Source organism: Gorilla gorilla, chromosome 4, assembly GCF_029281585.2.
Source record: "Gorilla gorilla gorilla isolate KB3781 chromosome 4, NHGRI_mGorGor1-v2.1_pri, whole genome shotgun sequence".
Lineage (NCBI taxonomy): Eukaryota > Metazoa > Chordata > Mammalia > Primates > Hominidae > Gorilla > Gorilla gorilla.
Window position 1 is genome coordinate 64,492,139 of NC_073228.2, and position 27,303 is coordinate 64,519,441.

Consider the following 27,303-nt stretch of genomic DNA (forward strand, 5'->3'; position numbering starts at 1 on the left):
CTCAAAAGCCACTATGGCTAGGGCTAACGTACTGGACAACACAGTGCTAGAGGAGCCCGTCCCTGACGACGCTGCAGTTTAGAACATCATAGTTCCTCCTCTTTGGACTGCTGCTTTCCCCCAATGTATTAAGACTTGCAGAGTGTAAACAGGGCGCCGTGAGTGTGCAAAGCACACACACCTTCGCAAACGGCTCACTCTGAATACTGACCTTTCGGCTGTCCTACCTTCAACAGGTTTCCCGTGCATAGGAGATCCAAGACAGCAGAAGGCAGGAGCCGGCGGGACAGGGAGGAAGAGCGGCTCTGCCGTTTACTATCTGTGTGACGCTGAGCAAATTACACACGGTCTCTCTGACTCAGCTCCTTCCTGTCACAAATGGGGATATTTATAGTATTTCTCACTACGTAGGTCCTTATGCGCATTAAATGAGCTACTACACGGCATTCGGCATAGCGCCAGGCACACACTCAATGTTCAATACGTGTAGGCGGTTAGCCCAGTAAACTGGTAGCCGGCCTGAGTAAGTCCCAGGAAAAGCCCAGAAACTCTGGAGACATTACAGCCCAGGTCGAGAACCATGGCCCGGGCCGTCCCGGACGCGGGCCCACCAAGCCTAGGGAAGCCGCTCGGCACCGCTTCGGCTTCTAGACTCCCTGGCCGGCTCTTTCCCGTCAAGGCTGCGGCTGGAGAGGACTGAGGGAGACCTAGGGAGAGGATTCCTCTTCTCCATCCACGGAGACAACTTGGATATGAACACCATGGATGTGAGAAGGTCCGCTGGAAGCAGGAGGGATGGACTCCTGGACTCTCCAGCTACCTGCGTGGTCCTCCCCGGTGTGAGGACACAAGACCGGTCCTGGGCTGGGCCCGCATCCAGCCCTACCGCCGGTGTCTGAGGTGAGGATTCCGTCAGCGGAAAGCGCTCGACGACGGAGGGGCAGGCAGGGCTGGGGGCGTGGTCAACGCGGGCCCCGCCCCCCGGGCTCTACCCCCGAGCGGACGCGCCCGCCTGAAGCAGCCAATCAGGAAGCGCAGAGCAGGTTCAAACACAGACGGCGGGTGAACATGGCGTCCTCGACTTGGTCTGAGATGTGATCGGCCTGCCTTCTGGTTGAAGATGTGGCGAGTGAAAAAACTGAGCCTCAGCCTGTCGCCTTCGCCCCAGACGGTAAGCGGGAGATCTCTGGCGGAGAGAACTGGGCCGGGCTGCTGTCGCGGGGGCACCGGCCGTGTCGACTGTCCTGGAAAGTTGGGTCGAGCCCGGGGTTGGGGGCTTGTGGAGTCTTTGTTCGCCTTGCTGCTCCTGCGCGACTAGGGTGCGAGCGTACTCTTCTAATCGCATTTTGGGCTTCTTAGGGAGGGAGGAGGGGCGGGCTGGCAGAACCCAGGCTTCCTCACACTCGCCCTCTTTCTTGGTTTCTTTCTCAGGGAAAACCAGCTATGAGAACTCCTCTCCGTGAACTTACCCTGCAGCCCGGTGCCCTCACCAACTCTGGAAAAAGGCCCCCCACTTGCTCCTCGCTGACCCCATCACTGTGCAAGCTGGGGCTGCAGGTGAGATTCGCCTGGACAGCTTCTCGACTGGGCTGTTTGCCCAGGGTGAGAGCTCAGGGGAACAGAGGGCCAGGGCTACAATAATTAATAACGATAATGAAGTCTTCTACGTCAGTGACATCCATTTACAGCTATTCAGGCCAACAGAGAGGTGCCCTAGGGTGGTTAAAGGAAATCCAGTGAGAATTTGAATCTCTGTTTAGCTGTTAGTTTTTATTACCTCCTCCTCCTCCCTTCGACCTTTATCAAACTATTGAGAAATCCTACCACCCTGATTAGTGCTCTTCCTCCAACATGGGGTCACTTACGGAAAGGTCAGTCACCTGCAAGATTGAGGCAATATCCATTTACTCTAGGAGGTAGTCAGAACTCTCCTGGGATCAAGTTACACCACTGGAAGGTAGGGTACTTGAATCACCTTAGTTTAAACTAGCTCCTTGCAGAATTGCCCTCACTGATTTGTACTTTTGTTAAACGTTTTGAGAGACGTAGCCATGTAGAAACTGCATTTCAGTTGCTGTCAAAACTTGTCAAGGAAGCAGCTTGACTCCTGTATAAGATTCCTCCAAGAAAGGCTTTAGGACTAACTGCCTGGAAAAATTGTCTTCCTGAAGAAATTGCTATCCTTTTCTTTCTGATAATGAGAACTATGTAGTTTACCATATTTTCCCTCTTGCTCTGCCTTCTAGAAAGCTCAAGGCCAAACTGGATTATCACATACAGCTACTGTTATAGCTGTATAGGAAGTTTTGCTTCCTCTTTTTAGACCATGACTTTGTTATTTCATTAATCGTATCTATCTATTCATTTTCATGCATATGAATTATTTTTGGAAGGAGATGGGATATCAATAAAATAGGTATGAGGAGGAAAGAAGAGTGTATAGACAGATGACATCCTGAGTAACAGAAGTATGATGATAGCATAGCAGTCTTTCTTGAAAGAGTTGCAAAATACCTACTGTCCAATAGAACTTTCTGGGATGAGGGAAATATTTGATAATCTGTGCTGTCCAGCATGGTAACTACTAGTCACATGGTTATTGAGCACTTAAAACGTGGCTGAGGTGACTGAAGAATTGAATTTTTTTGTTTTTGAGATGGAGTCTTGCTCTGTCACCCAGGCTGGAGTGCAGTGGCACGATCTTGGCTCACTGCAGTCTCCGCCTCCAGGGCTCAAGCGATTCTCCTGCCTCAGGCTCCTGAGTAACTGGGATTACAGGTGCACGCCACCACACCTGGCTAATTTTTTGTATTTTTAGTAGAGACAGGGTTTCACAATGTTGGCCAGGCTGGTCTCAAACTCCTGACCTCAAGTGGTCCGCCCACCTCGGCCTCCCAAAGTGCTGGGATTACAGGTGTGAGCCACTGTGCCTGGCCTGAATAATTGAATATTTAATTTAATTTAATTTAATTTATTTTTTTTTTGAGATGGAGTTTCGCTCTTGTTGCCCAGGTTGGAGTCCAATGGCGCGATCTCGGCTCACCACAACCTCTGCCTCCCGGGTTCAAGTGATTCTTCTGTCTCAGCCTCCGGCATGTGCCACCACACCCAGCTAATTTTTGTATTTTCAGTAAAGATGGGTTTCTCCATGTTGGTCAGGCTGGTCTCGAACTCCTGACCTCAGGTGATCTGCCCACCTCCGCCTTCCAAAGTGCTGGGATTATAGGCGTGAGCCACCGTGCCCGGCCTGAATTTTTAATTTTAATTTCAATAGCTACATGTGGCTAGTGGCTATCATATTAGACAGTACAGCTTAAGGTGAAATTAGCTCTATAGAGCTTATAGAATTTATTATGATTATTAATTAATTAATTTTGAGATGCAGTTTTGCTCTTGTTCCCTAGGCTGGAGTGCAATGGCATGATCTTGGCTCGTTGCAACCTCTGCCTCCTGGGTTCAAGCGATCCTCCTGCCTCAGCCTCCCTAGTAGCTAGGATTATAGGCACATGCCACCATGCCTGGCTAATTTTTGTATTTTTAATAGAGACGGGGTTTCGCCATATTGGCCAGGCTTGTCTCGAATTCCTGACCTCAGGTGATCCGCCCACCTCAGCCTCCCAAAGTGCTGGGATTACAGGCGTGAGCTACGGCGCCCAGCCTGAGCTTATAGAATTTAACCATAATTATTTAATCACAATAGCAGAATACTAGATTGAAATCGAATTCTCCTTCCCTCTTAACTGCTGGGCTTACTACCTCCAGATGCAGTCAGCTACACAATGAAAAGGGTTTTTCCCCAATAAAATACCTATTATTTTTGTTTTGTAAAAAAATTTTTTTTTTTTGAGAGTCTCACTCTGTTGCCCAGGCTGGAGTGCAGTGGCACAATCTTGGCTCACTGCAACCTCTGCCTCCCGGATTCAAGCAATTTTCCTGCCTCACCCTCCCAAGTAGCTGGGATTATAGGTGTGTGCCACCATGCCTGGCAGATTTTTTTTTTGAGACGGAGTCTTGCTCTGTCACCCAGGCTGGAGTGCAGTGGTGCCATCTAGGCTCACTGCAACCTCCGCCTCCCAGGTTCATGCAATTCTCTTGCCTCAGCCTCCTGAGTAGCTGGGATTACAGGCATGTGTCACTACGCTCAGGTAATTTTTGTATTTTTAGTAGAGACAGGGTTTCACCATGTTGGTCAGGCTGGTCTTGAACTCCTGACCTCGTGATCTGCCCGCCTCAGCCTCCCAAAGTGCTGGGATTACGGGCGTGAACCACCGCGCCCGGCCTAATTTTTTTTTTTTGAGACAGGGTCTCACTCCTTCATCCAGGCTAGAGTGCAGTGGCGTGATCTCAGCTCACTGCAACCTCTGCTTCCCGGGTTCAAGCATTTCTCCTGCTTCAGCCTCCCCAGTAGCTGGGATTACAGGCGCGTGCCACCAAGCCTGCCTAATTTTTTGTATTTTTAGTAGAGGCGGGGTTACACCACATTGGCCAGGCTGGTCTCAAACTCTTGACCTCAAGTGATCCACCCTCCTTGGCCTCCCAAAGTGCTGGGATTACAGGTGTGGGCCACTGCACCTGGTCTGTTTTGTAAATTTTTGATTATTAATAGATATTAATTGTTTGAAGCATTTGAATATATAAATGTATAAGGAAGAAATATTTCTGCTATCTTAGATAACTGTCATATTTGACAGTTCTTTCATACATCTCTTTATGTGTGTCTATTTTGTATATATGCACACACACACACACTCATCTTTATATTGTCTTTTTTTTTTTTTTTTTTGAGAAGGAGTCTTGTTGTATCGCCCAGATTGGAGTGCAGTGCCGCGATCTTGGCTCACTGCAACCTCTGCTTCCCAGATTCAAGCGATTCTCCTGCCTCAGCCTCCCGAGTAGCTGGGACTACAGGCACCCGCCACCATGCCCAGCTAATTTTTGTATTTTGAGTAGAGATGGGGTTTCACCATGTTGGCCCAGCTGCACTCGAACTCCTGACCTTGTGATCTGACCACCTGAGCCTCCCAAAGTGCTGGGATTACAGGTGTAAGCCACCACGCCCTGTCTTTTTTATTTTTTTTTTGAGACAGGGTCTTGCTCTGTTACCCAGGCTAGAGTGCAGTGGTGTGATCTTGGCTCACTGCAACCTTGAACTCCTGAGCTCTAGCAATCCTCCCACCTCAGCCTCCTGAATAGCTGGGACTACAGGTGTGAGCCACCATACCTTTTAATAATTTCAAAATTAAAGTCAGATACATGAAATTACAATAAAACATAACAGCATAACAAATTACTATAAAGTACACATCCATGTAACTAATACCCAGGTCAGTAAGTAGGACAGTACCAGAATATCAGAAGCCCTTTTTAACCTAACCTTGGTTTTGTTTCATCCACTGATATAAATGAGAAATTTCATATGTTTGATTATTATTATTATTATTTTTTGAGACGGAGTCTCGCTCTGTCGCCCAGGCTGGAGTGCAGTGTCATGATCTTGGCTCACTGCAAGCTCCGCCTCCCGGGTTCACGCCATTCTCCTGCCTCAGCCTCCCAAGTAGCTGGGACTACAGGTGCCCGCCACCACAGCCAGCTAATTTTTTGTATTTTTAGTAGAGACGGGGTTTCATCGTGTTAGCCAGGATGGTCTCGATCTCCTGACCTCGTGATCCGCCCACCTCAGCCTCCCAAAGTGCTGGGATTACAGGCGTGAGCTACTGCGCCCGGTCTGTTTGATTATTTTTTTAATAAATAATTGGACTTTCTATCTAAAGCTTCCAGAATAGTTTTTTCTTCATTGTAGCACAGAAATTTTATAATTATGTGTCTAGCATGTATCTTTTCTAGTCAGTCCTGCTTAGAAACTGGTGAGTCATTTTAATGTGCAAACTCAGGTCTTTCATTAGGGTAGTTTTCTTCTAATATTTGTTAATCAGCGCCTCATGTATATATGTTCTCTTCTGGAATTTCTTTTATTTGACTGTTAGGTTTCCTGGGTTTATCTTCTAATTCTCTTAGCTTTTTCTTCAGATTTACATTTCTTTATATTTTTATCTTTGCTTTAAGATATTTCTTCCACTTGTCCAGGCCAGTAATTCTAGTTTCAACTCTGATAATTTACTCTTTCAATTCATTTTACTGACATTTTTTATTTAAAATAATATTTATTATTTCTAAAATGTCTTTGTGTGTGTATTTATGTTGTAGTTAAAGCTTAAGTACTTGTTTTTTTTGTTGTTGTTCAGATTATCATCTGTGTCTTCCAGCAGCTCTGTTTTGTTAGGGTCTACCTTTTTTATTTATTTATTTATTTTTTTTTTTTTGAGACAGGGTTTTGCTCTGTCACCCAGGCTGGAGTGCAGTGGCGCGATTTTGGCTCACTGCAACCTCTGCCCCCTGAGCTTCAGTGATCCTCCCACCTCAGCTTCCTGAGTAGCTGGGACTACAGGCACACATCAGCACCACCATGCCCGGCTAATGTTTGTATTTTTAGTAGAGATGAGGTTTGAACTCAAGTGATCCACCCGCTTGTGGCCTCCCAAATGCTGAGATTACAGGCGTGAGCCACTGCACCCAGCCAAGAGGGAGATCTTGTACCAACTCTAGATTCTGACAGAGCTTAAGCCTTCACTCACACCCTATGGACCTCTCCTATCTGTTCATCTAGAAGTGCGTTAGAGTTCAGAATGGAGATGAGTGGGGTCACTTTCAAGTTACCCATGATATGGATCTATATTCTCAGCCTGTTTATAATGTAGGCTGGTTCACTTGGAAGGACCGAAAATGGCTTAGCAGCTTTTCTTTCCCCACTATTGGGTCTCTATATGAGCAACAAAGATTAGCCAAGTTCTTACCTAAGCAGAGGTAGTAAGAATTCTTTTCTTTTTTGAGTGCACTATCTTGCACCCGTAATTGTATGTCGGGAACTGAATTGACTGCCTTAGACAACTACTTTTGTTTCCTTTGGCAGGAAGGCAGCAACAACTCATCTCCAGTGGATTTTGTAAATAACAAGAGGACAGACTTCTCTTCAGAACATTTCAGTCATTCCTCAAAGTGGCTAGAAACTTGTCAGCATGAATCAGATGAGCAGCCTCTAGATCCAATTCCCCAAATTAGCTCTACTCCTAAAACGTCTGAGGAAGCAGTAGACCCACTGGGCAATTATATGGTTAAAACCATCGTCCTTGTACCATCTCCACTGGGGCAGCAACAAGACATGACATTTGAGGCCCATTTAGATACCATGGCAGAGACAAACAGCATATCTTTAAATGAACCTTTGAGAACAGACGATCTGGTGAGAGAGGAGGTGGCACCCTGCATGGGAGACAGGTTTTCAGAAGTTGCTGCTGTATCTGAGAAACCTATCTTTCAGGAATCTCCGTCCCATCTCTTAGAGGAGTCTCCACCAAATCCCTGTTCTGAACAACTACATTGCTCCAAGGAAAGCCTGAGCAGTAGAACTGAGGCTGTGCGTGAGGACTTAGTACCTTCTGAAAGTAACGCCTTCTTGCCTTCCTCTGTTCTCTGGCTTTCCCCTTCAACTGCCTTGGCAGCAGATTTCCGTGTCAATCATGTGGACCCAGAGGAGGAAATTGTAGAGCATGGAGCTATGGAGGAAAGAGAAATGAGGTTTCCCACACACCCTAAGGAGTCTGAAACAGAAGATCAAGCACTTGTCTCAAATGTGGAAGATATTCTGTCCACATGCCTGACACCAAATCTAGTAGAAATGGAATCCCAAGCAGCTCCAGGCCCAGCAGTAGAAGATGTTGGTAGGATTCTTGGCTCTGATACAGAGTCTTGGATGTCCCCACTGGCCTGGCTGGAAAAAGGTGTAAATACCTCCGTCATGCTGGAAAATCTCCGCCAAAGCTTATCCCTTCCCTCGATGCTTCGGGATGCTGCAATTGGCACTACCCCTTTCTCTACTTGCTCGGTGGGGACTTGGTTTACTCCTTCAGCACCACAGGAAAAGAGTACAAACACATCCCAGACAGGCCTGGTTGGCACCAAGGACAGTACTGAGACAGAGCAGCTCCTGTGTGGGTAAGCGCCCCTATGTCCTTGCACCTCGTGAGTTCCATTACCCTGGACCTTCCCCTCCCATCCCTTCCCCTCCTTTTCTTTTCGTCATGTTCTTCTCTTTCTGCTGCAGCCGGCCTCCAGATCTGACTGCCTTGTCTCGACATGACTTGGAAGATAACCTGCTGAGCTCTCTTGTCATTCTGGAGGTTCTCTCCCGCCAGCTTCGGGACTGGAAGAGCCAGCTGGCTGTCCCTCACCCAGAAACCCAGGACAGTAGCACACAGACTGACACATCTCACAGTGGGGTAAGAAGGTTCCTCTCAAAGCTTGAGGGATCCCAGTGGGGATCCTTGGAATTTAAGCTGAGAAGCTGCCAGAGGGCAAAGGGGACTCCTATCACAGGCTTATACTTAGAACATTTGTAAAAGCTGAGAATCTGGGCAGTCACAATGGCTGATGCCTGTAATCCCACTGCTTTGGGAGGCCAAGGTGGGAGGACTGCTTGAGGCCAGGCATTTGAAACCAGCTTGGGCAACATCGCGAGATCCCATCCCTTCAAAAGATTTTTAAAAAATCAGCTGGATATGGTTTTGCATGCCTCACTACTCAGGAGGCTGAGGCAGGAGGATCATTTGAGCCCAGGAGGCTAAGGCTGCAGTGAGCTATGATCATGGGCAAGACAGTGAAACCCTGTCTCTTAAAACAAAAAAGCTGAGGATCTGGAAAATCCCCTTAAAGCTGTGGGTAGTCACTATACCCCTGGGGTACATCAGAACTTTCCAAAGGAGTGCAAGCAAGGAAACTTTTAAAGGAATTGGTTTTTAGATCATCTTCCACATGTATTCTTTTTCTTCGTTTTTTGCATTGGTAGACTATATTTAATATTTTAAGAAAAATTATGAATAAGCCTAAAACATTTTTTAAAATAATTTTTAATTTTTGTGGTTACAGAGTTAGGTAAATATATTCATGGAGTCCATGAGATGTTTTGATATAGGCATGTGATGGTCAATAATCACATCATGGAAAATGGAAAATGGAGTATCTGTATCTGTCCCCTCAAGCATTTATCCTTTGTGTTACAAGCAATCCAATTATACTTTTAGTTTTTTTTTTTTTTTTTTGAGACGGAGTCTCACTCTGTCACCTAGGCTGGAGTGCAATGGCCTGGTCTCGGCTCACTGCAACCTCCGCCTCCCAGGTTCAAGCGATTCTCCTGCCTCAGCCTCCTGAGTAGCTGGGACTACAAGCGCGTGCCACCCCACCCAGCTAATTTTTGTATTTTTAGTAGAGACAGGGTTTCACTATGTTGGCCAGGCTGGTCTCTAACTCCTGCCCTCATGATCCACCTGCCTCAGCCTCCCAAAGTGCTGGGATTACAGGCGTGAGCCACTGCGCCCGGCCCCTGTTGTTTATATGAAGATTTCTCAGTGTTTACATCTGTCAGAATGGAAAGGAGTCAGCTGGCATAGTGGCTCACCCCTGTAATCTCAGTACTTTGGGAGGGTGAGGTGGGAGGATCGCTTGAGCTCAGGAGTTCAAGACCAGCCTGAGAAGTATGGTGAAACCTCATCTCTACAAAAAAATACAAAAATTAGCTGGGTGCGGTGGTGTGTGCCTGTAGTCCCAGCTACTTGGAGGGCTGAGGTGGAGGATCACTTGAGGCTAGGAGTTCAAGGCTGCAGTGAACTGAGATCTTGACACTGCACTCCAGCCTGGGCGACAGAGCCAGACCCTGCCTCAAAAAACAGAGTCACGAATTGTTGCTGAACTATTTATTATTGCTGGAATTATAGTAATCCACAGATATACGAACTAATAAGGGGAAGGAATCTCCATCGATTTCATTAATAGGTGATTCCCAATTAAATTTGCTGAGCATGTTTATTTTATTAGAAATTATATTACAGTGACTAATATACAACTGATTAAAAGATTTCTCTATCCTAAAGAAAGCTTTTTCACTTTAAAGCCTTCTGGTCAAAGGAATTTAAAGGAAATTTTAATTTAAATTTAGATGAACTTTCGTTGTTGTTGCAGAGATGATGGTTAATAACAGATTTTATTTTTATTTTTTGAGATAGCGTCTTGGTCTGTCACCCAGGCTAGAGTACCATGTTGCGATCAGGGCTCACTGAAGCCTCAGCTTCCTTGGCTCAGGTGATCCTCCCACCTCAGCCTCCTGGGTAGCTAGGACTGTAGGTGTATGCCACCACACCTACCTAATTTTTTTGTATTTTTAGTAGAGATGGGGTTTTGCTATGTTGGCCAGGCTGTTCTCAAACCCCTGGGCTCAAGTGATCTGCTAGCTTTTGCCTCCCAAAGTACTGGGATTACAGGTGTGAGCCACTGTGCCCAGCTAATAACATACTTTAAAGCATAAAAATATATTACATTAGGTTGAAATTCTGAGAAAAATAAAAAATATATGTTCAAAGAGAAAAAGGGATGACATAATAAAATTTCTGACTGCTAAGAAGAGCTTTTTCTTGTATTTTTAAAAGATAGCAACTAGGTATCTCATCATTTTGGTGTATGTAGTATTTATGCCACTGGATATATTTAAGAGTAATCTAATAATTTTATTTTAGGCTGGGCATGGTGGCTCATACCTGTAATCCCAACACTTTGGGAGGCCGACGCGGGAGGATCACCTGAGGTCAGGAGTTCAAGACCAGCCTGGCCAACATGGCGAAACCCCGTCTTTACTAAAAATACAAAAATTAGCTGGGTGTGGTGGAGGGCACCTGTAATTCCAGCTACTTGGGAGGCTGAGGCATGAGAATCGCTTGAACCCGGGAGGCAGAGGTTGCAGTGAGCCAAGATCGCACCACTGCACTCCAGCCTGGAGGATAGAGTCTCTGTCTCAAAAAAAAAAATTATTTTAAATTGTCAATATTGGTAATATGCTGGACATTACAGCCTTTGCAACAATTTAAACTTAAGGGTACTTAGTTTTTGCAGGAAATATTAGAGGAAAGTAGCTAAAAGACCACTGTTGGCCCAATGTGGTGGCTCACGCTTATAATCCCAGCACTTTGGGAGGCTGAGGCCGGCAGATCACTTGAGGCCAGGAGTTTGAGACCAGCCTGGCTAACATAGTGAAACCCCATCTCTATTAAAAATACAAAAGTTAGCTGGGTATGGTAGTACACTCCTGTAATCCCAGCTACTTGGGTGGCTGAGGCATGAGAATTGCTTGAACCCAGGAGGTAGAGGTTGCAGTGAGCCGAGATCGCCCAGTGTACTCTAGCCTGGGCAACACAGTGAGGCTGTCTCAAACAACAACAACAACAATGTTCTAGAGGATTCTATTACAACACAGGCCTAAGAAGGAAGGGAATGGTGGCAGGTGAAGGAATTGATAGCACCTCACCATTGTGGCTGTTGAGATAATAGGTGGCTGCTGCTAAGAAGAGATGGTCCCCAAATGTGCAGAGACCTCCTTTGAGATGAAAATATCCTCAAAGTAATGACCTTACCATTTGCCAAAAATCCTGGAAACCATAAGCTCCATGTTCCTCCAGCTGTTCAATTTCCCTCCTGTTTTCTTATCTTTGTGTCCTTTCCTCTTGTTCTTGACCTTGTTTCCCATCCCTGAATCTGCCATGCATCCTCTTCCCCTGAAGGTTGCCAGGTCCCTTTGTAGGCCACTGAAGCAGAACCAAAGAGGGGAAATGACATACCTTTAGCCATTCTCCATCAGCATGCCATGTCCTTGCTGCCTGTCTGCCTCCTTCACATTAATCTCATCACCTGCCTGACTGTCCAGCTGAGCACGACGTGAGCCCTATCCAAGCTCATGTGCTACTCTGTGCCTTATTTCATGATGTAGCAGTGAATGATAACTGCTTTGCTGGGGAAGGGAGCCATGAACTCCAAGAAATCAGCAGTGCTGCTCCAGTAGTAACTTTTCCCCCAGATGATGGCTGCCTTGCCTCAGTAATGAAGACTCCCACTTTTCTCTTAGAACTTGTCTTCTGGGGTTCTACTGCCTTTGAGATCAAACCTACTAACTCTATGCATACTATGAGTTTTATCTATCTGACCCAGGATAATGAGCAGACAATTAAGAAAGTAAAAATGATGAATAAATACCTAAGAAGGTTAGCATTATTGGCAATAAAAAACGCAAATTGAACAGTGAGATGCCATTTTCTTGTGACTCAATAGCAAAGAATAAAATAGGTAATGCTGGTAGGATATAAATTGGTTCATCCTTTTTTTTTTTTTTTTTTTTTTTTTGAGACGAGGTCTCACTCTGTTACCCACACTGGAGTGCAGTGGCACGAACATAGCTCACTGCAGCCTCCACCTCCTGGGCTCAAGGGATCCTCCCACCTCAATCCAGTTGAGTAGCTGGGAATATAGGCATGTGCCACCATGCCTGGCTAATGAAAAAAAAATTTTTTTTTTGAGACGGAGTTTTACTCTTGTTGCCCAGGCTGGGGTGCAATGGCGTAATCTCGGCTCACTGCAACCTTGCCTCCCGGTTTCAAGTGATTCTCCTGCCTCAGCCTCCGGAGTAGCTGGGATTACAGGCACGTGCCACCACGCCTGGCTAATTTTGTAGTTTTAGTAGACATGGGGTTTCTCCATGTTGGTCAGGCTGGTCTCGAACTCCCGACCTCAGGTGATCCGCCCGCCTTGACCTCCCAAAGTGCTGGGATTACAGGTGTGTGCCACCGCGCCCAGCCTTTTTTTCTTTTTTTTTTTTAGAGATGGGGTTTCACTATGTTGCCCAGGCTGGTCTTGAACTCCTGGACCCAAGTGATCCTCCTGCCTCAGCCTCTGAAGGTGCTGGGATTACAGGCATGAGTCACTGTGCCTGGCTAAACAAAGAAATTTTTTACCTACCTGTGGATTTTTCTTTCTGACTTGGCTTCATTGAATTGAGTACTTTGCTTCTGCTTTTAATAGGAAAGGTGGCTGGGTGTGGCAGGAGCACTTTGGAAGTCCGAGGCAGGAGGACTGTTTGAGGCCAGGAGTTTGAGACCAGCCAGGGCAACATAGCAAGACCTCATCTCTACAGAAAATAAACAATAAATAAAATAGGAAAGGCTCCTATAACTCACTGGGTGGGAGGAAGAATGAGGTGCTGGTGGTACATGTTGCCTACTCAAAAGGAACAACTTGGCTGGTCATGGTGGCTCACCCCTGTAATCCCAGCACTTTGGGAGGCCGAGTAGGTGGATCATTTGAGGCCAGGAGTTCAAGACCAGCCTGGCCAACATGGTGAAACCCCGACTCTACTAAAAATATACAAATTAGCTGGGTGTGGTAGTGCATGCCTGTAATCCCAGCTACTTGGGAGGCTGAGGCATGAGAATTGCTTGAACCTGGGAGGTGGAGGTTGCAGTGAGCTGAGATTGTGCCACTGCACTCCAGTCTGGACGATAGAGCAAGACTCTGTCTCAAAAACAAACAAACAAAACAAGGAACAACTCTGTTTTTCTGGCTAGATAACTAATAAACTTCAGCATCTTAAGGAGAGCCATGAGATGGGACAGGCCCTACAGCAGGCCAGAAATGTCATGGTAAGTGATGATTGACCTTACACCACCACTGGGTCTCCTGTGAAGATGAAGAATGGAGAATCCTGGGTGGTTAGCAGATGGTGATACTAAGTCGTGGTGGTGAAGGGAGGTTTCCAAACATTTGTAAAGTACATCTCCTTATGCGGAGCTTGGAATTGGGGTTAGCAGTTTTCCTCCCCAGTGCCCCTGTTTCCTGCTTAGTGACTTTATTTGATCTCACCTACCCATTTTTTTCTCTACAGCAATCATGGGTGCTTGTCTCTAAAGAGCTGATATCCTTGCTTCACCTATCCCTGTTGCATTTAGAAGAAGATAAGACTACTGTGAGTCAGGAGGTAAGCAGCCTGAAGATGGAGGTGGAGGCCTGTGGTGGGACTAAAAGCCATAAAGAGGAACCAGACACATTAACTGATTCTTATCATATAGTCTCGGCGTGCAGAAACATTGGTCTCTTGCTGTTTTGATTTGCTGAAGAAATTGAGGGCAAAGCTCCAGAGCCTCAAAGCAGAAAGGGAGGAGGCAAGGCACAGAGAGGAAATGGCTCTCAGAGGCAAGGATGCGGTAAGGTGCCAGGCATTTGTTCTTGGATGTGGGAGGTTTCCACCTCAAGGTTCCTGCAGGAACACAAATGCACTTTAGACACAGATGGGTGGCCTAAGAACTGCCTGCCCTGGGCAGTAAAGAACTGATCTATTGAGGTGTCAGATGGTTACATCTTTTTGTGCTGGCTCCCCTGTTGCCCACTGTGTCCTTGCAACCACTTCCCTCAATAGGCAGAGATAGTGTTGGAGGCTTTCTGTGCACACGCCAGCCAGCGCATCAGCCAGCTGGAACAGGACCTAGCATCCATGCGGGAATTCAGAGGCCTTCTGAAGGACGCCCAGACCCAACTGGTAATTTAAGGGCATTTTCTTTCCTGGGGTCTGTGCTGACAGACTGGGAGGGTAGTTGCATACTCCCACTTTGCTGTATCCAAAGGGAAGGGGGTCCCGCCTAGGCAATCTTTCTTTTGTAGGTAGGGCTTCATGCCAAGCAAGAAGAGCTGGTTCAGCAGACAGTGAGTCTTACTTCTACCTTGCAACAAGACTGGAGGTCCATGCAACTGGATGTGAGTATTTGGGACCATCATAACTAATTCCTTACTCACATCAAGTCCTGTTGTGAGCTTTGCCTCAAGTGTGCTCTACTGACCTGCTTGCTTCCCCTGGTAGTATACAACATGGACAGCTTTGCTGAGTCGGTCCCGACAACTCACAGAGAAACTCACAGTCAAGAGCCAGCAAGCCCTGCAGGAACGTGATGTGGCAATTGAGGAAAAGCAGGAGGTACAAACCAAGAGTGGGGACTGCTTAGGCTTGGTTTCCTTCCTAATGTGTGACACCATTAGCCTCTTACCCTGGATCTGTTTTCTTTTCACCCTGTGGGTTTGGAGGCCAGCCAGTAAGGTCTCTTAGCTGTAAGATGGCCTTAAGCGCAGTTTTTTCCTTTGCCCTTCAGCATCTTTGCTTCAGCAACTTTTCTCCTGTCTCTACTTTTTCCTGAGGATCAACCTTATTTTCTGCAATGTTGATGCCCAGGAGCAAGGTAGTTTTCTGTCTTGTCCAGAAAGAGAAGCTGGACCAAGTCCTGGGATTATTGATTCAGGAGGAACTATAGGAGGAAAACCATCTTTTCTTCCTAGGTTTCTAGGGTGCTGGAACAAGTCTCTGCCCAGTTAGAGGAGTGCAAAGGCCAAACAGAACAACTGGAGTTGGAAAACAGTCATCTAGCAACAGGTGTTTGTGTGTGTGTGTGTGTGTATGCATGCATGTAAGCATTTGAGCCCTGTTAAGGCTTGGAGTGTGGCACTAGAGCAAGGAAGTACTCAGGAGCACTTGCTTTGGAGCAGAAGTTTGGGGAGTTTCTAGCCTGCTGACCGCATGGTGTCATTAGGATACTTTTGTTCTAGATCTCCGGGCTCAGTTGCAGATTCTGGCCAACATGGGCAGCCAGCTAAAAGAGCTACAGAGTCAGCATACCCATTGTGCCCAGGACCTGGCTATGAAGGATGAGTTACTCTGCCAGCTTACCCAGAGCAATGAGGAGCAGGCTGCTCAGTGAGTTCCTAACGGGGTACTGTGGCAGTAGGCATCCAGGATTTAGGACCAAATGGGATCTAATATGTTGTCTCTGGCAGATGGCAAAAGGAAGAGATGGCACTAAAACACATGCAGGCAGAACTGCAGCAGCAACAAGCTGTCCTGGCCAAAGAGGTGCGGGACCTGAAAGAGACCTTGGAGGTAAGGAATATGGCTTGGGCCAAGGGAGCTGGTAAGCCTCAGGAGTGTGATTCTTGCCTGATAGTGTTGAGGTAAGGTTTGAGACTGTGAACTAGAAAAAGCCTCTGTACCCAGGGCACTAAAATTCTCCCTCCCTGTCTTGCTCCTTCTCTTGTCTTCCCAGTTTGCAGACCAGGAGAATCAGGTTGCTCACCTGGAGCTGGGTCAGGTTGAGTGTCAATTGAAAACCACACTGGAAGTGCTCCGGGAGCGCAGCTTGCAGTGTGAGAACCTCAAGGACACTGTAGAGAACCTAACGTAAGTTCTCTAACTTTCTGTACTTCCCCCTAAGTGCTTATTTTTTCTCAGGAACACTTCTAGAAGCCAAAATCTCCAAGAGAACTGTGAGTGTTGAGCCTCTTGTTTCTCTCCTTTAATGCAGCTCTGTGGGGATTTGGGAGAGGCGTTCAGAGAAGGTAATTTGGTCTTTGGTCATCTTCCCTGTTCCTTATTTCAGGGCTAAACTGGCCAGCACCATAGCAGATAACCAGGAGCAAGATCTGGAGAAAACACGGCAGTACTCTCAAAAGCTAGGGGTGCTGACTGAGCAACTACAGAGCCTGACTCTCTTTCTACAGACAAAACTAAAGGAGAAGGTAGGATCCTGGGGTTCCTTCTCTTCTCTTCCAATTGTATCTTTATTTTACAGATAGTCTTCCTAAAACATTACTCTTTTTCTAACTGTGACCTTTTATGATTTCAGTTACCTACAGGACCTCATTAGCCTGTTGCTCAAACCTTTCTTCCCCTGTCTCCTATCTCCCTATTATGAACACTTTGCCCCAGCTAGACTGCCTGTATGCTACACACATGTCCCCATTTTTATCCCCAGAACCCAGACTCTGGCTGTTCCCACATTCATTCTATTCTTTCTTCAAACTGGAAATGCCTTTTCTATTAAAATCCTCCCTTCCGACCTGGGCAACATGGTGAAAACCATCTCTACAAAAAAATACAGAAATTAGCCCAGGTGTAGCGTTGTGAACCTGTAGTCCCAGCTATCTGGGAGGCTGAGGTGGGAGGATCACCTGAGCCTGGGAAGTTGAGGCTGCAGTGAGCCATGATCATACCTGGCTAATTTTTTTGTATCACTGCACTCCAAACTGGGTGAGAGTGAAACCCTTTTCCCCCCCAAAAAAGAAATCTTCCCTGGTTTACCTTCTTTGAAATGTTCCCAAATCAAATCATGTGGACCCGGTGATCTTTTCTTCTGCCATATTTCTCATGAACTTACTCTTCTTTTGTATTTGTATTAATTTTCCTTGGATACCTGGTCTCTTCAACCAGACTATGTTTCAAGAAAGCAGAAATATAGCCTTCTTTGGCCTCCCCGCAGTGTGCACTAAACAATAAATGGTTGACATCATTCAGAATACAAAGGTAATTAGCTTATTCAGCAGATAAGGCACAACAAATATCCTAAAATCTGGCAATTGCTTATGACCTGATCCTCTTCCCCAACTGGATACCGAGCACAGGAAATGCCAACAAATCTACAGTTTAGCATGGAAGACAAACAGATGTAAACTTGTCATCTTGACTTATGATCATGGTAGAGGTCTGCATGGACCACTGTGAGAGACAGAGAGGGGAGCACCACTTCAGCCTTCGAGAATTAGGATGCCTTCTCAAAGCAGCTGACCTTGGTTACAGTCTTGAGGTTTAGAAGTTTGTGGGGCAGGGGAGGGCATTTAGGAAGTCCCACTAGGCAGAGGGAACGGTGTATGAAAGTTTCATCTGACTACATATGAGACTCGTACGTAGAAAGTCATGCACATAGTACATGATGTGTTCTTTTTTATAGTGTCTACCTTATAAAACCTGGGTTAGGTGCTGGGACTAGAGGATGAACAAGGCAAGATGCTGCTCATATGGAATGCAGCAAGTCTGAGGAATAGGAAGCAGCTCTTCATGGCTGCAGCGTGAGAGCTGTGTGGGGCAAGGCAGGAGACAACACTGGAGAAGTAGGCAGGAGGCCAGATTTTGAAGGCTTGAAATAATGGCAGTTTTATAGGCGGTAGAAAGGAGAGGATGGAGTGAATGGATTCAATAGATATTTAGGAAGCAGACGCAGTAGAACCAATTTGATGTAAGAGTGACCAATTTGATGTGAGAGTAAGTCAGAAGAGTGAATGATGATCCTTAGATTGCTAGGAAAGAGGGCCCAGCGGGTCAGCTGTGTTAGTGTGTGGAGACTAGGGCTAGTGACACCTCCGGGTCAGCTCTGTGCCCAGGAAGCACTTCAACCTGTGTGGCAGGAGGGATAGCAATAGGAAGCACTTCAACCTGTGTGGCAGGAGGGATAGCAATAGGAAGCACTTCAATTCCCCACAACTCAGACACCCAGATGGGAGGGCAGAGGACCAAGGCTGAAAGGAGTAGAGAGCCTGAGAGAGAGATGAGACTGAGGGGAGCTAGTGGTGACTCAGGCTAACCAGTCAGCGGGAGAGACCTAGACCGGGGGGCAGAGAAGGCGGGAGAACTGGAGAGAGGACCTAGCCTAGGAGGAGAGGGAGCAGGCTGAGAAGGAAATGCTCTGGGTAGGAGAGGTAGACTCCAAGGAAAAATCCAACAAGTAGAGGAGGATTTGGGATTGGAAAAGCTGAGGTCCAGGTGGGAGAGCTGAGGAAGGATAGAACAGAAGAGGTTGAGCCATGGGGTTTCAAGTACGGGGAAAGGAGCAAAGATGTTAGGAAAGGGTCGAAAGGGCACATCCCGGAGTCCCAGGTAGCAGGACGAGGATGGCAGGGGAAGAGCCAAGGAAATGAAGCGGAGATGTTGAGTGGCTCCCGCCTTGCCTGGCCTTACCTGTGCGCAGCCAGTTAGCAGCCGCAGCCACAAGCACAGCTACTTCAGGACTGAGGCCAGCAAGCTTTTCCTATAAATGGCCATATAATAAGTATTTTTGGCTTTTTGGGCCATATGGTCTCTGTCTCAACTACTCAGTTCTGCCTTTGTAGTTCAAGAGCAGCCATAGATGATACGTAAATTAATGGGTCTGGCTGTGTTCCAATAAAACTTTATTTACAAAAATAGTTGGCAGGCTAGATTTGACCTGTAGGCCACAATTTGCTAGCCTTCCCTCTCCCTGCTCTAGAATAGTAAATACAGGAGTAGGAACAGACTTTTGATAGGGTGTTCCCTATCAGGGCACAGGGAAAATGGTGAACTCAGCTTCATACATACTAAGTTGACAGATTGACTGTGGAACCTTCTGGTAGATTCTTCACAGGCAGTTAGCCTTTGAGTCTGCAGACTGGGAAAAAGACTGGGAAAAAGTTGAGAGAGGGATGGAAGAGTCATTCATGTGGAAGGGAAGTTTGAAGTAGATGTTTTTGTGATGCTCCCAAGGCAAGGCCACCCTGGGAATGAATTAGAGTAAATTTAGGGCCAAGGACTTAACCCAGAGGATCCAGCAGTTAAGGAAGGACCTGTGAATAGAGAAGAAATAACCAGAAAGGTGTGGGGCCTGCCTTTAAAGGAGAGAGACTCATGTCCTGGAAGCTAAGAAAAGGAAGTTTCTAAAAGAACAATATGGTCATCAATATCAAATAGGTCAGATAAAACAAGAGCTGAAATATATGCATTGCATTTGAAAGTAAGGCTGCCATTGGTGAACCAAATGACAAGAATTTAGGTGGAATGACAGGGGAGAAGCCTGAGTGTAGTGGGCTGGGGAGTCAATAGATGGTGAGAGTTATAAACAAGAAGTATAGGCTCTTTCTTTTCTTTCTTTCCTTCTTTTTTCTTTCTTTCTTTCTTTCCTTTCTTTCTAGAAAAGGCAGTAGCTAAAAGGGGATTTAAGGTAAGAAGAAGGGTTTTGTTTTGTTTTGTTTTGTTTAGGTTTGTTTTTAAAATACTGCTGTTTTTGTCGGAGAGGCTTAAGAATATAAACATGTTCAGAGAAAGGCACTAATGGAGAAGTTGAAGATAGAGAATTGAGATAATAGGTGGAACAGCATTTTGGAGGAGATGGCTGTGAGTTACCTGGAAGCCCAGGAGTTCACTAGACCTGAACAGCAGCTATTTTTTCTTCTTTGCCCTTAGACTGAAAAAGAGACCCTTCTGCTGAGTACAGCCTGTCCTCCCACCCAGGAACACCCTCTGCCTAATGACAGGACCTTCCTGGGAAGCATCTTGACAGCAGTGGCAGATGAAGGTTAAAGGCCCTGGGATTTGGGGGTGGGAAAGTTGTGACGCTGCTCCTGATATCTTCTGCTGTTGAAGATGTCCACCAGCGGGCTTGTCTATCTTACCCTGGCTTCCATTATGGTAGACCCCTGCCTGGATCATCAGAGGGGCCCTCTCCCATTATTGGTTTTTCTCTTAGAGCCAGAATCAACTCCTGTGCCCTTGCTTGGAAGTGACAAAAGTGCTTTCACCCGAGTAGCATCAATGGTTTCCCTTCAGCCCGCAGGTTAGGAGGGGCTCCAGGGATCCTGCCTCATTTCTAGAAAATGTGGTGGTGATGAGTAAAGACGAAAGCAGTGAGAAGTGCTTTGCTCTAAAAACCTCAATTCTGCTTGGGCTCATTTTATTTCTGCCTTCTGGGATCTGTAATGTTCCAGACATTCAAATCCTGTGGGTGGGGAACACGGATAAGAGTTGTGGAAATGATGGCTATACACTCCTTCCTTCCAGGGCTGGAAGGCTAGACCTCTACCTGGGACTTTCTCTTTCAGAGACCCCAGGCATGGAGGAGAGCCTGGCAGAAATGAGTATTATGACTACTGAGCTTCAGAGTCTTTGTTCCCTGCTACAAGAGTCTAAAGAAGAAGCTATCAGGACTCTGCAGCGAAAAATGTGAGTGGGATGCAGTTTTGGTGACAGAGGGACAGTGAGACATCCTCTTATGCCAAGGGTCCAACTGGCCCCTGAGAGGACAGGAATGTTGCTAAATTCTTCCTTCCTTCAGTTGTGAGCTGCAAGCTAGGCTGCAGGCCCAGGAAGAACAGCATCAGGAAGTCCAGAAGGCAAAGGAAGCAGACATAGAGAAGCTGAACCAGGCCTTGTGCTTGCGCTACAAGGTGAAGGAGGGACCTAGAAGTGGGGCGATGAAGAACTGGGGCAGCTCTACTGGCCCACTGGGAGCCACTATCTCTCCAGGAATCTGGGTGGTGGGGATTTTCCAACCACTGCCCTAGTTTTGCCCTTCCTGGGGTCAGACATTTCACATGTCAGCTATGGGCTGACCTATCTTCCCAGGCTGACTCAGGAGAGAAGTCAGGAACTCTAGCAGAGCTCTCCCAACACTGAAATGTGCCTTGCCTGGCTTGGCCCTGGGGGAAGAATTGGCGTGATATCAATTGGTCCCATGTGGGCTAAGCATGGGTCAGGCACTCTCTCCTACCTCCTGGCAAGGGCTGTGAAGAGACCAGCTCTTCATGTGTCTTCTCACCTCCCTTTCCCTCACAGAATGAAAAGGAGCTCCAGGAAGTGATACAGCAGCAGAATGAGAAGATCCTAGAACAGATAGACAAGAGTGGCGAGCTCATAGTATGTTCACCATCATGCCCAGGCCTTTGCCTTCTGTGTTACTGGTCAGCCAGGATCCCAAATATGAGAAATGGTTTACTTTTGTTCACCACATGTTGTCTATCCTTATGTCCTATTGGACACCTCTCCATTCTCATTCCCAGAGCCTTAGAGAGGAGGTGACCCACCTTACCCGCTCACTTCGGCGTGCGGAGACAGAGACCAAAGTGCTCCAGGAGGCCCTGGCAGGCCAGCTGGACTCCAACTGCCAGCCTATGGCCACCAATTGGATCCAGGAGAAAGTGTGGCTCTCTCAGGAGGTGACTCAGAGTTAACAGAGGAGCTGGACAGCAGGTGGGAACCCCAGGCTGTACCCCTGTTGATCTGGACATATTTCTAGGTGGACAAACTGAGAGTGATGTTCCTGGAGATGAAAAATGAGAAGGAAAAACTCATGATCAAGTTCCAGAGCCATGTAAGAATGTCCATGCCATTCCAGGGCCATTTCCTACCATCGTTAACAAATGCCCCGCCATGTTTCCCCTGTCCTACCAAGTTTGCTCTTTTATGCATAGGACTTATAAAATCTGTTTGCTTTCTAGAGAAATATCCTAGAGGAGAATCTTCGGCGCTCTGACAAGGAGTTAGAAAAACTAGATGACATTGTTCAGCATATTTATAAGGTATAGGCAGGAGGGAGGTGATATCACTAATGAACCTGGTACAAGGCCTGGCCCCAGGAGGTACTAATGAGCACAGATCTGGTTCCCAGCCTGTGCTGAGAGCTGGGCCTGAATCACTATTGCAGGCTTCTCTGTGGTGTCTGTTTTCTCCCCTCTAATTCAGCGGCTGCCTCCTGGGGCTGGGAGCCCTGGGCCTTAGGTCTGTGGTCCTGAGCTGCGTTTTCTGCCTCTCTTCCCAGACCCTGCTCTCTATTCCAGAGGTGGTGAGGGGATGCAAAGAACTACAGGGATTGCTGGAATTTCTGAGCTAAGAAACTGAAAGCCAGAATCTGCTTCACCCCTTTTTACCTGCAATACCCCCTTACCCCAATACCAAGACCAACTGGCATAGAGCCAACTGAGATAAATGCTATTTAAATAAAGTGTATTTAATGAATTTCTCCAAGCTTATGGAATCTTACTTTTTGGGTGAGAGGGGGCGGATGATGAAGTCAGGGAAGAAGCAGCTTGGGCCTCCTGCCTGGGCACCCTCCATAGATCCCTCTCCACCTCCTGCTGCATCCAAAGCCAAGGCTGCCTGCCCTTCCTCCCTTCCTCTGCTTTCACCAAAACTCTGGGCACTGGACTGCTTGTTCCCTGGCTCACCGCCTGGAGGAAACAGAAAGGCTTCATTCTCTTACTTTCCCCAGCCCCCTCGGGGATATACCCTGGCAAATATGAGGGTGAGGACAGAGAAGCTCAGTTCATTACTTCCTGCCCTGAACTTGGGCACCTTGAAGATGCTTCTGCCCCACCTACTCAACCTGTTGTTACTGTTCTGGTGCCTCCTCTTCACCAGACCAAGCTTAATCCCCAGCATCCAGCAAGTGCCCGGCACGTGGTAAAGGGATTGTGGCAGAAATGAACGCAAGGTCATGGCCAGGCTCCCCGAGGTGGGAGGGCAGTCCCTAACAGCCACGGATGCCTGGCGGGGCGCTCACTCCACCTCGCCGCCCCGCCTCTGAGGGCGTGGCCTTGCCCCGGACACCAGTCCTGGGGAGGGGGTGTGGTCAGGGCGGGGCATGCAGGCCACGCCCCCGGAGGAGTCACGTAGCTCTGCGACATCCGCAGCCTCATTTACCAGAGGGAGCCAGGGCTGCAGCCTCATCTGTTTGCGGATCAGAACCCGAGCTGTGCTTGTGGCTGCGGCTGCTAACTGGCTGCGCACAGGTAAGGCCAGGCAAGGCGGGAGCCACTCAACATCTCCGCTTCATTTCCTTGGCTCTTCCCCTGCCATCCTCGTCTTGCTACCTGGGACTCCGGGATGTGCCCTTTCGACCCTTTCCTAACATCTTTGCTCCTTTCCGCGTACTTGAAACCCCATGGCTCAACCTCTTCTGTTCTATCCCTCCTCAGCTCTTCCACCTGGACCTCAGCTTTTCCAATCCCAAATCCTCCTCTACTTGTTGGATTTTTCCTTGGAGTCTGCCTCTCCTACCCAGAGCATTTCCTTCTCAGCCTGCTCCCTCTCCTCCTAGGCTAGGTCCTCTCTCCAGTTCTCCCGCCTTCTCTGCCCCCTAGTCTAGGTCTCTCCCGCTGACTGGTTAGCCTGCGTCACCACTAGCTCCCCTCAGTCTCATCTCTCTCTCAGGCTCTCTACTCCTTTCAGCCTTGGTCCTCTGCCCTCCCGTCTGGGTGTCTGAGTTGTGGGGAATTGAAGTGCTTCCTATTGCTATCCTCCTGCCACACAGGTGAAGTGCTTCCTGGGCACAGAGATGACCCGGAGGTGTCACTAACCCTAGTCTCCACACACTAACACAGCTGACCCGCTGGGCCCTCTTTCCTACATCACTGCAGCCCCACTGGGGCCAACCTCTGGTACTGGGTGGGAGTAGGCAATAGGCATAGGTAGGCAGGTTTGGAGTACAGAAAAGGAGAAGCTGCAGGAGCCTGTGACTGGTATTTGTGCCACTCCTACTCCCTACCTGTTCTTCCAACCTTTTCCTCTAGAAGCTGAGAGAAGAGGGTGGCAATAAGTACTTTTGCCTCATTCCGAAGCCTTGGAAGTAAGTACACTTTCCCTAGGGGTCCTGTGGAGGATGAGAAAAGGGAAGCTGGAAAGGCCAGGACTTTTGCCTACCTCAACAAGGGGGCAAGTTCAGTGAAAGAAGGGTTGGCATCCTCGATTGGGCAGCAGATTTATCAGAAGACCTGTGGCTTCAGGGCTGCTCACCTCCCCACCCCCACCCTGCATCTTTCCCCAGGGCTGGGAAGGATGCCTACCAGGGACAAAAGGAGATGTGGGAACTGGAGCCCTAAGCTTGCTAGCTGTCAGAAGGACTGGTGCCACTTGATGCCCAGGACTCATGCCAAGGACTGCTGCCCTGTTCCCAGCCCCTTGCTTGATGGGGAGGCCATTTGGCCCATCTGGCCAGGAGAGGCAGCAGAGGGTGAGGTCTGGCTTTTTTATCTTGTCTCCACTCCAGGGAGCTGTCACCATGCCTCACTCGTACCCAGCCCTTTCTGCTGAGCAGAAGAAGGAGTTGTCTGACATTGCCCTGCGGATTGTAGCCCCGGGCAAAGGCATTCTGGCTGCGGATGAGTCTGTAGGTAAGTGGACATCTGTAGCCAGGTAGGGTACAGGTGGTTAGGGGACCCTGGGGATGTTCTCACTGCCTCTCTTTGTTTGCCCCTAGGCAGCATGGCCAAGCGGCTGAGCCAAATTGGGGTGGAAAACACAGAGGAGAACCGCCGGCTGTACCGCCAGGTCCTGTTCAGTGCTGATGACCGTGTGAAAAAGTGCATTGGAGGCGTCATTTTCTTCCATGAGACCCTCTACCAGAAAGATGATAATGGTGTTCCCTTCGTCCGAACCATCCAGGATAAGGGCATCGTCGTGGGCATCAAGGTGCAGCCCCTGGCCCCGCTCTGAATGGAAGCTGGGTGTGAAAATAAGCTTGTGTAGGAGGGGTAGCAAGGAGAATCCTGCCTGGATTCAACCCTCTGCTTGTGCTTCCTCTACAGGTTGACAAGGGTGTGGTGCCTCTAGCTGGGACTGATGGAGAAACCACCACTCAAGGTATAGGATGGGTGGGCTTGAGGACCAAAGAGGTGTTAGATAGTTGATGCTGGTAAAAGAGGGGCAGAGTAATGAGGTTGGCACTGTGCTTGCAGGGCTGGATGGGCTCTCAGAACGCTGTGCCCAATACAAGAAGGATGGTGCTGACTTTGCCAAGTGGCGCTGTGTGCTGAAAATCAGTGAGCGCACACCCTCTGCACTTGCCATTCTGGAGAACGCCAACGTGCTGGCCCGTTATGCTAGTATCTGCCAGCAGGTGTGTGTGTTGGGAGGGTGGTGAGCTAGGTGCCCTGTATGCCCGGTGGGGAGAGAGTTACAAGGCTTTCTTCATCTCCCCTACTGCCCCTCCCAAGCATCTCTGCTCTTGCCTGCAGAATGGCATTGTGCCTATTGTGGAACCTGAAATATTGCCTGATGGAGACCACGACCTCAAACGTTGTCAGTATGTTACAGAGAAGGTGAGTCCACACCTGGGCACACAAACATACTGCAGGGACAGCTCGGCAGGACTGTCTGTTCCCCAGAGCCCCCAGCTTAGATCCAGGCACACTTTCCCCTAGCACTTTTTCACTTCATCCCAGCACAGGCCTGTGATCTGAGCCTGTACTGAGCCCTCACAGTCTGTGCCCATCTACCCCTAGATAGGGAGCATCAAGCAGTAACCAGTGGGGGCCCAGACCCTTAGTAAACCTCCTCTAATCCCCACCCAGGTCTTGGCTGCTGTGTACAAGGCCCTGAGTGACCATCATGTATACCTGGAGGGGACCCTGCTCAAGCCCAACATGGTGACCCCGGGCCATGCCTGTCCCATCAAGTATACCCCAGAGGAGATTGCCATGGCAACTGTCACTGCCCTGCGTCGCACTGTGCCCCCAGCTGTCCCAGGTACTACCCAGCTCCCTAACCTGCTCCTATCCCTAAGGCCCATCTTCAGGTCCTTCTTGTGGCCTTCAGGGGTTCCCTATTCTGGAAAAATTGGGAGTGACCAGTCAGTTTGTCTTCTCTCCTCCACACTAGGAGTGACCTTCCTGTCTGGGGGTCAGAGCGAAGAAGAGGCATCATTCAACCTCAATGCCATCAACCGCTGCCCCCTTCCCCGACCCTGGGCGCTCACCTTCTCCTATGGGCGTGCCCTGCAAGCCTCTGCACTCAATGCCTGGCGAGGGCAACGGGACAATGCTGGGGCTGCCACTGAGGAGTTCATCAAGCGGGCTGAGGTTGGGAGCTACAGGTGGTGGTGGGTGGGGGCAGCACCCAGAGGCTATAGCCTGGGCAGGGCTTGGCACCTGTGGGCTGGCTCAGCCTGCTTACTCCACGCTCCCTTTTGCAGGTGAATGGGCTTGCAGCCCAGGGCAAGTATGAAGGCAGTGGAGAAGATGGTGGAGCAGCAGCACAGTCACTCTACATTGCCAACCATGCCTACTGAGTATCCACTCCATACCACAGCCCTTGGCCCAGCCATCTGCACCCACTTTTGCTTGTAGTCATGGCCAGGGCCAAATAGCTATGCAGAGCAGAGATGCCTTCACCTGGCACCAACTTGTCTTCCTTTCTCTCCTCCCTTCCCCTCTCTCATTGCTGCACCTGGGACCATAGGATGGGAGGATAGGGAGCCCCTCATGACTGAGGGCAGAAGAAATTGCTAGAAGTCAGAACAGGATGGCTGGGTCTCCCCCTACCTCTTCCAGCTCCCACAATTTTCCCATGATGAGGTAGCTTCTCCCTGGGCTCTCCTTCTTGCCTGCCCTGTCTCCTGGGATCAGAGGGTAGTACAGAAGCCCTGACTCATGCCTTGAGTACATACCATACAGCAAATAAATGGTAGCAAAACATTCTACTTTGCCTGTCTGTTTTACACATCAAATTCCCACCTCCCAGTTTCTGATCTCTGCTAATTCTATCTCTGGGCCCTCTGACTCTGGAGGTGGAGAGGGTGGGATTTGAGTCTTACTGGGCTTCAAGTTATGGAGGAAGGGCACATGCAGTCACCATCCCCAGCTCAGGCTCTTGCTCTCTTGATGTCCAAGTCTGGAGTGGGGCAATGAGGAAGACTGCAAGTCTTCTAGGGACTGCCACATCAGTGGCACTGGGCTGCAGCTACAGAAGTATGGAGTGAGGCCAAACTGGCAACCCCTGAAGGCAGATTTGTGCAAGGCTCAAAGCAGGGAGGCAGCAGGATAGGCTGGGATAAGAGTGGGTGGGAG

At 48.4% G+C, this 27,303-nt stretch overlaps 2 protein-coding genes across 5 annotated transcripts; both read left to right on the top strand.

The window, feature by feature from the left end:
• Positions 1–241: 241 nt before the first annotated feature.
• Positions 242–22,481, top strand: SPAG5 (sperm associated antigen 5). Of its 2 annotated transcripts, XM_004042002.5 has the most exons (24): positions 242–1,171; positions 1,432–1,557; positions 6,968–8,049; positions 8,159–8,333; positions 13,491–13,565; positions 13,808–13,900; positions 13,992–14,126; positions 14,339–14,458; positions 14,581–14,673; positions 14,777–14,890; positions 15,247–15,340; positions 15,514–15,661; positions 15,742–15,844; positions 16,008–16,141; positions 16,341–16,479; positions 19,931–20,042; positions 20,214–20,300; positions 20,566–20,686; positions 20,799–20,910; positions 21,299–21,379; positions 21,523–21,678; positions 21,759–21,833; positions 21,961–22,041; positions 22,281–22,481. In XM_004042002.5, exons 1-24 carry the CDS (start codon positions 1,121–1,123, stop codon positions 22,350–22,352), a joined length of 3,579 nt encoding a protein of 1,192 aa, XP_004042050.3. In that variant the 5' UTR covers positions 242–1,120; the 3' UTR covers positions 22,353–22,481. The 2 variants fall into 2 exon arrangements, with proteins under 2 accessions (XP_004042050.3, XP_055244653.2); XM_055388678.2 differs by lacking the exon at positions 20,214–20,300 and having other exon boundaries at positions 713–1,171.
• A 623-nt stretch (positions 22,482–23,104) lies between these two features.
• On the top strand, positions 23,105–26,931 carry ALDOC (aldolase, fructose-bisphosphate C). 3 transcript variants are annotated; one of them, XM_019026488.4, is made up of 10 exons: positions 23,153–23,250; positions 24,031–24,086; positions 24,507–24,630; positions 24,717–24,928; positions 25,045–25,099; positions 25,195–25,355; positions 25,474–25,557; positions 25,810–25,984; positions 26,117–26,316; positions 26,430–26,931. In XM_019026488.4, exons 3-10 carry the CDS (start codon positions 24,519–24,521, stop codon positions 26,523–26,525), a joined length of 1,095 nt encoding a protein of 364 aa, XP_018882033.1. In that variant the 5' UTR covers positions 23,153–23,250; positions 24,031–24,086; positions 24,507–24,518; the 3' UTR covers positions 26,526–26,931. The 3 variants fall into 3 exon arrangements, with proteins under 3 accessions (XP_004042047.2, XP_018882033.1, XP_063562633.1); XM_063706563.1 differs by having other exon boundaries at positions 23,161–23,250; positions 24,034–24,086; XM_004041999.4 differs by lacking the exon at positions 24,031–24,086 and having other exon boundaries at positions 23,105–23,250.
• Positions 26,932–27,303: the final 372 nt, after the last annotated feature.

Excerpts from the sequence above, each read along its gene's own strand:
- SPAG5 (XM_004042002.5), top strand. The coding sequence starts at position 1,121 with ATGTGGCGAGTGAAAAAACTGAGCCTCAGCCTGTCGCCTTCGCCCCAG. Across the intron at positions 1,172-1,431 it reads TGTCGCCTTCGCCCCAGACG|GGAAAACCAGCTATGAGAAC; the intron begins GTAAGCGGGAGA and ends TTTCTTTCTCAG. Across the intron at positions 20,911-21,298 it reads CCTTGTGCTTGCGCTACAAG|AATGAAAAGGAGCTCCAGGA; the intron begins GTGAAGGAGGGA and ends TTTCCCTCACAG.
- ALDOC (XM_004041999.4), top strand. The coding sequence starts at position 24,519 with ATGCCTCACTCGTACCCAGCCCTTTCTGCTGAGCAGAAGAAGGAGTTG. Across the intron at positions 25,356-25,473 it reads ATGCTAGTATCTGCCAGCAG|AATGGCATTGTGCCTATTGT; the intron begins GTGTGTGTGTTG and ends TCTTGCCTGCAG. Across the intron at positions 25,558-25,809 it reads GTCAGTATGTTACAGAGAAG|GTCTTGGCTGCTGTGTACAA; the intron begins GTGAGTCCACAC and ends ATCCCCACCCAG.